General features: G+C 39.0%; 1 protein-coding gene across 1 annotated transcript in view; it reads right to left on the bottom strand.

Moving 5' to 3' along the window:
- LOC147162895 (uncharacterized) overlaps nucleotides 1–8293 on the bottom strand; it is a 106166-nt gene extending 97873 nt beyond the window's left edge. Inside the window, exon 1 of the mRNA XM_086095156.1 lies at nucleotides 8163–8293. Coding sequence (XP_085951282.1) covers nucleotides 8163–8224 — 62 coding nt within the window. The 5' untranslated portion in view covers nucleotides 8225–8293. The remainder of the gene's footprint in view (nucleotides 1–8162) is intronic.
- Nucleotides 8294–13637: the final 5344 nt, after the last annotated feature.

Here is a 13637-nt window from a genome sequence, read left to right as displayed (position 1 = left end):
ACCTCAGGAGTGTTTGAGTTTTGAGGTAGCACTACACAAAAAGTTTAGTGCTGGCAGACTTTTTGGGGAAAAAACAGAGATCTCCACTATATGATGCGTAGCAAATGAGAAGCCATTTGTCACCCACAGGGTCGGCTTTCTCCTTCAGGGATCAGTATACAATACCATAAAAACAATCATCAACAAAAGATTGCCTCTCTCAGTATGCATACAAAGTACTTGAAGATTCCATAATTAATTTGTTGTCATCATTTAAAATGCCTTAAAGTGACTATTGTTGTGTTCCTAGAGGTCATGGGATTTAAAGCAACGCCAGCTGTTGTACTAAACAGCGACGAGAAGACGAACAATAATCGGAGATTCATCTTCTGAAACGCACCAGCCAGAAGGGTTGGCAGGATCAGGGAAGCTATTTAAAAGTAATAGAGTCGCTTGCTCGAAAAGCTTCGACCTCGACGCTGTACAATACTTTGAAGCAGACTTGCAATGATGGATGGTGTGCATTATGGAGTCAAGAAATTAAAGCATAGTAGAGTACAAAACCAACCATTTTCTTGAATGGAATCAATAAACCATCCATACCTGCTTCATAATTTAAAGTCTGAGCTACAATGGCAGTGAAGCAGCATGAGACGGTGTTGTCCGTTGAAATTGGTTGCTAAAAGTAACCTTGAAAGCATTCTTAAATCTGTTGCTCTAAAATGATCCCCAAAAAGCCGATTTATTTATTCATTCGTTTTTAATAAAAATCAATGAACGGACATAGAATTTTGCAAATAACATTGTTCTTCAAGAAATCCTACATTCCCGTCTACATCAAAGTTCATCATCAAATGTGTTTTTCTCGTCATGACAGTTACAGCATAATTTTGTTTCGAGACAAACCAAACCAAAAAAAAAAGAAAAGAAAAGACCAGCGCACAGGCATGCACGCGCTGAGTGGAGGTCAAGAGCAGCCTGTCTAGACCAGGCAACGCTGCATCCATAATTCATGAGGATGCACTTTTTGATTCATAAAATAATCTCTTTGCCCGAGACTGGTTCATATTTTATTAAGATCCATGTTTCCTGCATACAACTGAGAAGATGGCTTTATTATCATCAATGCAACTTTTACAATATGTTAATATAAATAATTTTAAAAGTAGAAGTCAACCGTAAACATTTCTTGACAATAATATGTCAATAATATGGCCGCACTAGTCTAAACATGACATTCTGATTAATATTACATTTGTGGAATATGAGCTATGCGGCAAAATCCAGCCAGGGGGCGGCCATTTTGCCACTTGCTGTCAATTTAAGATGACATCACAGTTGCTCAGGGCTCAGGCAACAACCAATCAGAGCTCACCTGTTTTCTGAAGCTGAGCTGTGATTGGTTGTTACCTGAGACATGAGCAAGTTGACAACAAGTGGCAAAATGGCCGCCTTCTAATATTGATAAAAACTGCTGGATTTTGCTGCTTGACTCATATTCCACTAACGCAATATTAATTACCCAGAATACCTTATTTAGACTAGTGGGGCTGCATAGAACATATTATTGTCAAGAATGTTTTGGGGGGTTGACTTCCCCTTTAAAACTTTAATGTATACGGTAGCAAGCTCACACTTGGTTGGTTTGTTAACTATAAGTCACTGCTAGCTTTATGCTATCTGCCAGCTAGGATACAGTGACCAGATGTCTCGTTTTGACCGGGACAATCCCGTTTGAGCCTTGGGTCAAGCATCCTGGTGGATATGGCCAAGCTCAGTTAAGTCTCGATTTTAAGCAGGTTCCATCCCGGTGTCCGTTTTTTTTTTTTGACATGTTTATGTCAACCACACAGTTGTCATAGCGATTTATATGATAAACCCATTAAAAGGGCCTTTACCTGTTTAATTCCTTCCGATTTAATTCCAAATTCCCGTTTCTGTTCTCATTCGGATCCACATTTAATCGTTAGCAGACGTTGAACTACTTCCTACTTTCGCATCTAAGAATCATTGGAAATGTAGTCCTACTGTCCGCTACAGTCGCTACTCGCCGGTCAGACAATGCAAGCTGAGCTTTCTAGCGGTATTTTTCCGGCGGATGGAATTCTGGTGAAATTTATTGTCTATTTCATTCTCAGCTAAATGAAATGAAAATCTGGTCACCCTAACTCGTAGGGGTGTGAATTGCCTAGTACCTGGCGATTCGATTCGTATCACGATTCATAGGTCACAATTCGATTCTAAACCGATTAATCCCGATACGAATCTATAAATTGATTTTTGCAATTTTAATTAAATTAAAACTCACATTTAGAAAATACAAATCAGTAAACTTGTACATGTACACTGTAAGATTTGTATGAAAATGTATTTATTTATCTGAAAATTCAGGCTTATAACTGAGCCACTGCATTTAACAAACAGTTTGTCTGTTTCATGTTTGAACAGCACTGAAATAAAATATTACGGCTTAATGTTCCATTAATATAACATTCTTCCATGCTTAATGTGTGAATCCTAACCCTAAGTAAGATGTTTTGTTGAATAATCCCATAAAAAAAAATTATGTTTAAAAATCAATTTGGCCGCATATCGAATTGATTCGAGAATTGCGCGCTGTAATATCGCGATATTTTGCCAAATAGATTTTTTCCAACACCCCTACTAACATATGAATGGATGGGGCACATAACATGTTCTCGGATGAAATTGTATTTTCTTTTGTAAAGCGAAATAGGCAGAACTATTCAGAGGCTATCCAGTTTCATGTGTCGTCGACCATGTAATGTTACCACAGCCTGAATGTCTGTTATTAGAAATATGAATTGCTTTCCAACACAGTGTGATTGTATATTGAGTTCTAGGTGTGTTTGTTGAGTACCAAGCAGCAAAGACTACACTTTTGATGAGATTAGCTGAGTGGTGTACTTGAAATAACCTTTCATGCGCTGCCATTATTGTATTAATCTATTCTAAAACAATTTGGTTGAATTAATTAGGCCTTACATATTTCAACGCTGCTCACAGGCTGCCTGGAAACAGATGGCGGCGAGGACGATCCGCTCTCTCCGACGGATGTGTAAGGCTAGGGAGTAAAATAGTAGAGTGGGAGGAGGATTTGGAACGTTGAAGAAAAGAAGAAAAGTGCGGTCTGAGGGTGAGGAGACGCGTTATCGCCGCCCGGGCGCCGTGCACCTGACAGACTGACAAAAGAGGCTGAATTAGTCAAAGATTGAGCCACGAGAGGGAGAAAGTTGCTCCATAGGCATTAGGTCTTGGTCCTAATCAGTTCCTCTGCAGCTGACAAGAGATTGGTAGCTTTACAACATTTGGGTGAAGGAGGCTATTATCGCAATCCTACAGTGTTGCGGCTGGGTTCAACCTTGAACAGCTTGTAGATGATGAGCCTATCCATATGGTGTTTAAATCGCTCAGCCTTTCCTGAGCCATTAACCTTCAGGACACCTTGTACTGTTCCTACACTTTGACTGACAGCTCTGCTTAGATATCATGAAACTGTCTCTGGACTGGGTACACTTTTTGGCGCAAACACAGACGTAGACACTGAATCGACATCAGTTACTTGACTCAAGAGTTGTATTGTTGTTTATTTAAAAAGGTAGGGTGGCAAGTTTTTCAATAATAAAAAGCGGGATAAGACAATTTCACCGAAAATTAAATACACCATGAAATCGTTTCTTGATCTGGTTGCAATGTATTACTTTAGCTAATGCTAAATGCTATCTTTATAGGCAGTTCAACAGACGTGAACATGCAATGCATTCGCCATTTTCCTACCTTTTTTGGGTCGGATATTGGCTTGCCTCACATTCTAGCATTGGAAATACGGCACCAGAAAAACTCAGCTTGCCTTAGGTCTGACTGGCGACTGCAGAATTAGGCTAGTAAGACTACGTTTCCCATGATTCTTACGGAAGCAGGAAGTAGTTGTATTTCTGGTGTGACGAAAAGACGCCTGCAAGCAACTTAACAGTTCAATTCCTTTTTAATTGGTTTATCTTATATTCAAATTCGAATCCACAACCTCTGAAGTTTGATGGAGATGTGTCACATTAATCATTAATTAATTTAAAAAAAATTAACAGTACTAAAAATAATTTTAGGCTGCATTCCATTGACGAACAAAACCAAGCAGTACAGTACCTAAGAAGTGAGACACATTGATAACATCGATTGGTCGACAGAGAACATTTGCTTCTCTACTTCTGACATAAAGTACACAACCTGAAATACTGGCTATCCTCCTACACACATTAAGTTTGAAGAAAACGAAAATCAGAGTTTCTGGTCCAAACCTTACCATAGCAAGCGGAGTTGATTTCATCCACTTTCTGAAACACGGCTATCTGATATTTTCTCTCCGTTTTTCGTTGTACATCCTAAAATAAACACAATTATTTGGTAAGGAATTCAAGTTCACAAATGAGATATTCTACACAATTGTCAATCCCCTGCAAATGGTGAGGACGGTCAAAATGTTTTTACAGCGGACTCAAGCGTTGAGGAGTGCGAGTACTGAAGCGTTTACAAGCTACGTCATGAAGGACAAGTTAATGGCTGGAAGAGAGGCGGCGGATCATAATGCACTTGGTGGCATGGCTCCAGCAGACTGTTTTACGTTGTCAGATGATCACGATACCATCAGAGAGGACAGAGAACAAGGGCAGGAAAGTGGAAAAGGAATGACTTGGCAAAAAAGGTTGCAAGAACGATGACGCAGAGGTTTAGGGACTTGCTAATGTTGCAGGGAGCTCGGCGGAACGACACTCGTATTAAAGCATGAAACATGAACTTCCATTCTCTGGCACTGTCATCGGATAGAGGGAAATTAATATATAAATGAAGGGTGTCGGGCGATTAAATTTTTTTATCGGAATTAAGCGCATGACTTCAATAGTTCACAATTAATCACACATTTTATATCTGTTCTAAATGTACACTAAAATGTTTTAATACTCTTGTTAACAAATGTGGGAAAAAAATGTTAAACTAATAGAAATATTATGGGTGTGGCAAAAAAAATCGGTTCTCATAAGAATTGCGATCCTCATTTAGTATGAATCAGAATCGATTTCAAATGTCCCAAAATCGATTTTATTTAAATTATTTTATACTGTTTTGCCTTTGTCTGTGTGTGCCTTTATTTGGAGCGCTGTTCATGTTGTACCCAGTTTGGCCACTGAGGGGCAGTGTGGTTCCACGCGGTCTAATACACTGTTAAGTTGTAGCCACATTAGAGAGTAGAAGGAAAAAGTCACAATCAAGCGTGGAGCCGTTCTTTTGAGTGATAAAAGTGCCGCGAGTCAGACTGGAGTAGATCATTACAATTCCTTGCACGTCTATAGATTGAAGCAAAAATCATTGTCAATCAAATCATTTTAAATCAAAAATTTTCTTAATCGAAAATCGAATCGCAGGCCCAAAAATCTGAATCAAATCAAATCATGAGACATTCAAAGATTCCCACCCCTAAGAAATATGGCTGCATATTTTAGTCATTGATACATAATAACTCATAAAATTGAGTTAAAATTAAAAATATGTAATGTACTGTAAAAAAACAAGTGCGATATTGATTTGTGTCGGTCATTTTTTTGCCACGAGATGGCATAATTGCATTTGTAAGACATTGCTGACACCTCAGTGCATTTTTCTTTTCATATTAAGAGCGATCTAATCTTTAACATGAATTAACTTGTGAAACTCTGCACATTTTTAAAATTGTAAAATAGAACCTGTCCGCAGTCGCCACAAATATATGCATTATTATTAAATTTACTATTGCTCAATTTTGACGTGGACGTGTCTGCTGCGTTGTGACTGGAATTCCCCCAGTAAGGCTTTCCAAGTAAGGGGTGGTCATTAACTCATTCACTGCCATAAATTCATTTAAAAATAAATACAAAATTAGGGGCGACAGGCAATTAAAACTTTTAATTGTAATTAATCGTATGACTTCACTAGTTAACTCACGATTAATCGCAAATTTTATATCTGTTCTAAATGTACAATGAAAATTTTTTACAAAAGTGGAAAAAAAATGTTAAACTAATAGAAATAGTTCAAATGAATTTTCGACGTTTATAGCCGTCAATAGCAGTAAAATAATTTTAAAAATAAGAAAAGATTAAAAATTTGGGACGTCAGGTGATTAAAATTTTAATCGTAATTAATCACATGATAAAATTTTATATCTGTTCTAAATGTACTAAAAAAAAATATTAAAAAATTCTAGCTTTCATACTCTTTTTGGCAAAAGAGGGGGGAAAATGTTAGACTAATAGAAATAAATGAATGAATGAATGAATTAAATGAATTTTTGACGTTTTTAGCCATCAATGGAAGTGAATGAGTTAATTATGGGTTAAAAATTAGAAGCGTTAAATGAACTTTAAATTAACTCAAAATTAACACAGTAATTTTGACACCCCCAATATAAATGAATATACTGACGTAGCTGCACCAAGGCAATTGATACATTTCTTATTAGAAGGAAGGACAAGATTTTACAGTGAAAGTGATATCACAAGCACAATGCAGCAAAAAAAAAAGAAAAAAAAAACTATGAAATGAGCTAGCATCAATCGAGAAATTTGCTTTGCACCCAAGGTAGAGCCGGCAAGGAGATTCTATCGACTATATTTGTTCATTTGAAGTTCGAAGACTATAAATGGGAATCCCCTGAAATTTAACTTCATACTTCTACAGCCTCAGACAAATTACGTTTAACAACAAATCATGAAAGTTTGAAGACCAGTTAAGCGTTGGAAATCCTGGCTACAAATCTTTATAGACGGGGTGTGACCAAAACCAAACGTAGTCCTTTGGCATTATATAAACTACAACTACCACCGTGCACTGCTATAACTTCCCCTCTGTTTTCCTGGCACTGTGGTATCACCATCTCTCTCCAGTCAGGCAGAGTCATCCCTCGAGTCTCGCTTTTATTACCTTGTTGACACCAGCTGCTACTTTTAAGCACTTTTAAATGCTGAGTCGGAGCGGAGGCTCAAATCACAGAATTAATGCCGTTATTCCTGCCCAGCTTTCATTTTGGCAGCGCTTTTAAGCCCCGGACTTAACAACAAGCCTGGGTTTTATTCATTCAGACAGCTGGTGGGAATAACGTGGTTGCCAGTGGCATGGAACTGCGTGTGGGACTTAAAGTGTGCTCGACACGTGTGGGAGGGCATCTGAATATTCAAGTGTTCTTTTAAGAGTTGCTCATCCGCTGTCCAAATATTAAAAGCAGCCATGTTGGTCAGTTTCTGTAAACAAAGATTGAGCTGTCATTCTCAGCATTTTGGCACCGAAAAGGTGATTAAAATGAAATGTGGTGGGAATGTGACATAACCAAATGTTGCAGATTCCTCCGTCCTTCTTCGCCAGGGTGACACTCGACTTGCCACATTGCTGCTACGCCTGCGTGAAGTCAATCGCCTCCTCTTAGGCGCGTGTGCAAGCACGCGCACTCTCGCTCACTTCACACACAGCAACTAAGCAATGCTAGCGAGCAGCTGTACCTCTCCCTATGTGCAGAGTGTTGATCTCAGTTCTTCTCTCACACACACTGAGCATATGTCAGTCACAGACAAGACACATTCGGCCTTCATTCTTTCAAAGAAGAAGTTCGGCCTTGGTTTCATTTTGTGGGGGCTGCTTCTGTGGCGAGACCCTCAGCATTGCGGTCATTTTTTTTTTTTTCGCGTGAGAGCATATCATAAGGTCACACTGGACACAAAATCACTAGGGCTGGGTTTAAAATATCGATATATCGATATCGAATCGATACTGCTTTTCATAGCCCAATATCGATTCATAAAACCATGTATTTTTCTTTTAATTGGGCTTTTTTTCCTGATCAATTAATGTGCCTAAGGAGAGCGGGTACTACTTCAAAACCTGATGTGAGCGTTGTTCAAATGAGCCCTTCTGTCATCCAGAGTACCCCAAAAGGTGCTTACAAAGAAAGAAAACAGCTCAAGCATGAGCTGCTCAGAGCTGCTGATTGCTATATAACTTTAAAAATGGGCTGAGTTTGAATGCAAGCGGATCGCATCGCGGGTCTCTCTCACAAAAAATACACACATGCAAACACACACTGGTTAGACAGATGCACTAAGGAAAAGCTTTTCTTTTAGAAGAAGTTTTAAATGGCTTACCTTAACTGAAATTCTGCGTCACATTGGAGCCAAAAGTAGAATCCTGATCGTTTACTGCGCATTTTGATACTCTAAATAGTAAATAAGTCATACTGCACTACAACTTACACAAGACTTCGGACTACTTCTCCTACTTCCATTTAATGGTTGTCAAATACGTTTGGTTCACTAGCGCCCCCTTCTTTAGCATAGAAACCTATGGCTATGAAGAAGGCCAATGGCGGTAATGCATGACTTCTTCTTCTTCTTTCTTATCGCGGTTGGCATGTGCGTTTAGTGCATTACCGCCACCCCTATTAAACGGAGTGCATGCATGTGGCAGTAATTAGACATTAAATGAAAGAAAAAGCGAAAGACTGAACACAAATACCCCCCAAAAGAAGTAAGGTAAGAAATTGGACATAAAAATACCAAATGTGGATGCATAATAATGCACTATGACTGTGTTTTTTATGTCAATTATTATTATTTTTTTTATTAACCACTGGAACCTTAGCATAAAAACCATCACAGGAATGGGAATGTCGTGATTTGGGTTAAGGTTAGTGTTTTTACCACTTTATTTACATAGCACTGTAATTGGAATTTATTTCAATTATTATTTATTGTTTTGATCAGGTCATGTTAAATGATTAATGTAACTGCATTGGATTCTATTATAAACACTAATGCACCAAGAGAAAGAAGTTTCTACTATTTGCAAGTCTTCCAAATAAAAGTAAAATTGGGACTGCATTAAATCCTTAACTGAATTGAAAATCAATGTGAATCGTGAATCGAATCAAGCCCTTCTGTATTGAATCAAATTAATTTTGGAAATCTGAATCGATACATAGCCTTTAAAAATAAATCACAGTGTGAGATGTTAAAATCGTGGGAACACATTTTTGAACTATATATTTTTTTATATCTGTTTTTATTTTCACTTTTATTCATTTATTTAGTCATTTATTCATTTAGAATGTTGGCAGTTTTGGTCCTCCATACTACCCTGCGACCTGGGTGTTTTCCTCGTCCTCCTTTTTTTTTATTAATGCAGCACCTGAAGGCTTGGACCTTTTCATTGTAAATGTGTTTTGTTTGCCCTGTAATTTGGTGCCCCCTCCACTAGATGGCGCACTAGGCGACCACCTAGTTCACCTATGCCCAGGGCGGGCCTTGCACTTAGCATTAGAGATCAGAAACAATTGAGCAAATTAGAGACTAGTGTGTAACACTGGAGCATCCAGAGCTATGGTGAAGTAACGAGGTCATTTCTAGTCATGTAACCTCAAAAGTTATGATGACGTAATGATGACAAACTTGCTTAACCAATCAGTAACCAGCCATGGTTTACGTCACCAGTATGTTATTGGCTCAGCGCAATTGGAAGTAGAAGGTGAAGTCATTTGGAGTCACTTTTTGACTGGCTCCTGCCCTAAATTCAAACCCTGTCCATCCATTCAAACGTCTTCCATCTTTCAATGAAGCGGAAAGAAGGCTAACTGGCAAGCGGATTAGGTCATCCATTTTTTTAGCTGCTACAGCAGACGGGCAACATGTACCAAATACTATCTTGAGTGACAGGATGTACCCAGACTTTATGGACACCCTGTACATAACTAAATAAACTCAATTGTGAATGCTTTCAGCTTGCGCGTGAACTATGCTCAGCCTTTCAGTGGCCACCTGAGGAGAGAAAATGGCCAGAGGGTCCAAAAAAGAACCACTCTGACTGGTTCAGTTATAACAGTCAAATGAGGACGAAAATCGTCAACGGCACCTGTGTGGATGATGTCATGCTCTCACTGCTATCCATTCTCGCCCGAGGCAGAATTCGATTTTTAACCTTGTTCTTCACCTCTCCCTGCCCTCGCTGAATGAAACCTTACTCTTCCTGTTCAGCCGCTACAAGCAAACTGGCTAAAAGTCACTGTGCCAACACTTCCTCAGACATGTTTATTTTGTCATCTTTGTACAGACAGGTCTTTCTTGTAGAGACACAGAAACAACGGATACCCAAGATCAGCCACAAAGGAGGGGCCAAAAAGACACAAGGGGTCAGCAGAATGAAGTAAAGGGAGATGTTTGTGATCACTTTAATCGTTAGGATAAGATGAAAGTGCACCTTTGCAGAGGAGCTAATACTTCTTACGTATTCTGTCAATGAGAACGCCACTGCCACCTACTGTATGGATGTGCAATTACACTTTATTCTATTATAACCACAAAAACCCTACAGAAAAAAAAAACGTGAATTTCTATTTGGATTCACTCTGTTTATTCCAAATGAGGTGTATATTATGTGGAGCGTTGTCATTGTTCGGTTTCATCGTAATCCATGTCAAGCTTTTGTTTGTTTAGCTCCACCATTTTAGTACACATCTTAAAATGAATAACAAAAAAAAATTGCACACATTACAAAATGGAACTAAACGGCACTGTTTAAAAAAATATATATATATATTATTTTATTTTTTTAAGGATTCAAGCTTTTAATTGGAGATATGGCATATAACTGTGCTGTCAACCAGCAGGATACAGGAGAGGAGCAGCTGCGAGTCACACTCATGACTTCCGATTGAGATCGACTTGTGCAAGCTGGTGAGCAGACACATGTACAGAGCTGGGAAGAGGACAAAAGAGGAAGGTCACCCCCTCTCACAATGGAACGGTAGCAGCAAGGTCAACCCACACTCACTTGCTAGGAGACTGCTGAGGCTACTGTACGAAAAACATGCCAGGGCGACTCTTTCATGGTTGACTAGAGGTGGTTTGTGTTGTGTCAGTTGAGAATGAAATGAAGTTTGAGACCATATCAAATCTGCCATTTGCACCAGAAAAAATAAATATTTCAAGCCAACATTAATTTCTTGCTCACATTAATTAACATTAAAACCCTCACCCACACACTTTCACTTTGAGTTTCTAACAAAGCAGAGAACCGTGTAAATTAAAGCTAATGTTTGTATTTCGTTGTTATTGTAACCATGACTACAAAAACCAGAAAGTTTTGCTGTTTGTTTTGGTCTATTCAATCAAAATCAAGTAGATCAGGTATCTCCAAAGTTCCCATGAGCAATTAACAAATAATCACGCTTGGTGGATAGACAACCTGAGGAAATTCACCTGCCAGCGCCTCATGTGACACACACACTTGCACACCCCTACACGCACACACACTTTGTCAGCAACTGTTACCTCCCCCTGGGGTTGACTCCCCACCTGGGAGCTCCATTCTGTCATTGCACATTAGCTCAGTTACCCTTTCATCCTCTCTTGTTACACTTGTTCCCAGAGTTTTCTCCCCTAGACCGGGGTCACAATTATCCCCGTCCACAATTGGAGGCACTAAAGAGGGTAGCAGCATGGCCTTGTAATTAGATTTTTATTTATTTATTTATTTAATCTCGAATGGCCCAAGCCCACATAAGAAGTGGGAGAGAAGGAAAAAAAAGACAGTCAACTGGCTAACTTGCGTGCATCTCTATTTGACACTTTTGTAGATAAAGCACCCACTTGAATGAGTTTTATAAGGTTAAAGCATATACAAAACGGAAAGATTTCCCCACTCTGGGCTCATAAAAAAAAAATATCTCTCCACACCAGTATAACAGTCGTTTACAGGAAAGAGCATTGGCAGGCTGTCAAGTGTTTGGCAGGGCAAAAGGTGACATGATAATAACTAACAGCATAGCCTACTATAGCCACTCAAACAAAACAATGTGAAAAATGCTGTCTTGCCAGTCTACATGTAATTGAAGGAAAGGGCAATTATTTATTTATTTTTTAGACTGTGTTGAAACTTGGTTCAGTTATCAGTATCTATCTATCTATCTGTCCAGCTAGCTAGCCAGCTAGCTAATCCATCTAGTTTAGCTAGCTAGCTAGCTTTTCAGCTGCTTAAAAATCACAATATTACGATAGTATCACGTAGGGCTCAGTCAAGGGTTGACAAGATGGTCCTTATTAGAGTAAAATTTTGTAGGTTAGTGGTTTGTAATTCCCTTCATCTGAATTGTTTCAACGCTTTTCTTTAACTTCCCCTCTCTCACTCTGAGTGCTTTCCCTCAAACTTTACTTAAGAAAAGAACACCTTCTAGTGTTTTCTTCGAAAGCAAGATGCTCTGCAGTGAACTTCATGAACACACGGCCATGTTTTTTTTGTGCGTGTTTGCCCTAAATCGCTCAATTGCAATGCAATAACTGTAGGTATTGTAGTTTATTTGACATTGTCATTCCACACCCTGGCTTGCTTTTACCTGAAACCCTTCAACTGTTGCTTGGCTTGTTTGCACTTTTCCTGGTCCTAAAGACACAACTGATTAAGCCATTGTTAGGTGTCACAACAGTTATAACTAAATAGAAACTGTTTGTGAGAGCGAGAGCTTAATAATCCTTCGCCTTCAGGCTCCTGTAATGTCTAACCAGTCTAAGGTAAACATTTACCTGCAGACGTGATCTGGAATTAATGAGTGATCACCGCCTGGGGCGAAACCAGCGCTCTACTTCCTGACTTAACATACTAATAAGTTGTCCAGGTGTGCGCGCGCGTGCGCGTGCGTTCGAGTGTGTGTGTGTGCACTGCAGGAGGTAGAAGTGAAAGAACATGAAATTACCAGCAAAGCGGAAAGGTGAAGTCTGAGACAAGTGCATATTTTGCTGCAGAATGAATTGAAAATCTTGAATTCATTGTACCTTGCACATTTTCAAAACATCCAGTGCTGGATATAGCAAAGCACCCCCAGAATGTGCCCAAGCCTCTTACATGTTTACAGTAGGTATAGTGTTCTTTTCTTTGGACACGGCACAGGCAAAAAATTTGATATCCTGCCATTAAAGAAAGAAAAAGCAACAATCATCACTGAAATAAATGTATTTATTTATTTATTTATGCGAGAACACCAGCAGAGCTCCATCCAATTACATCATGATCATTAATGACTCCCGATTGAGTGGAATTGATTAGCGATGAATGGCTACTTGAAACAACATGGAGAGATGGAATGCACTACTTGGCTTTAAAATTGAGCCTAGTTTGGACACCACTGCTTTAAAAAGTACTAAAAGAAGAAGAACCACTCATTTAATTATATTTTTCCAAATCAAATCAATCAATAAACACTGTACTATACGGTTTGCAATATCAAATACTGGAGACAGGAAGTCGTACACAACTAACCATGCAGATGAACACATTCTTGGCAAGTGTGATAAAAAAAAATCCTAAATGAGAAACTCATTAACATCTCTCTTGCATGAGAGAGTGTACAGATTTCCGGGACAGCATCTGAACTTCCAAATGTGTCATTCCACAGGAGAACCAAGTCAGATTCACTCACTTTCTTCCCACCATCACTTTGAAAAGCCAAGCAAGCGTCGAGAAACCAGCGAGACCCGCGACATATTCTCATTTAGACCTGTTCGTGTTGCGGGACATCAAGGCTATTAATTCTATTTGAGCTTCATTAATCCACATTTTCCCGTCCGGCCCGA

Source organism: Leptonotus elevatus, chromosome 14, assembly GCF_054856555.1.
Source record: "Leptonotus elevatus isolate MCC_2025b chromosome 14, RoL_Lele_1.0, whole genome shotgun sequence".
Lineage (NCBI taxonomy): Eukaryota > Metazoa > Chordata > Actinopteri > Syngnathiformes > Syngnathidae > Leptonotus > Leptonotus elevatus.
Note: the sequence above shows the minus strand (reverse complement) of the source record. Positions and strands in the feature narration are given on the sequence as shown.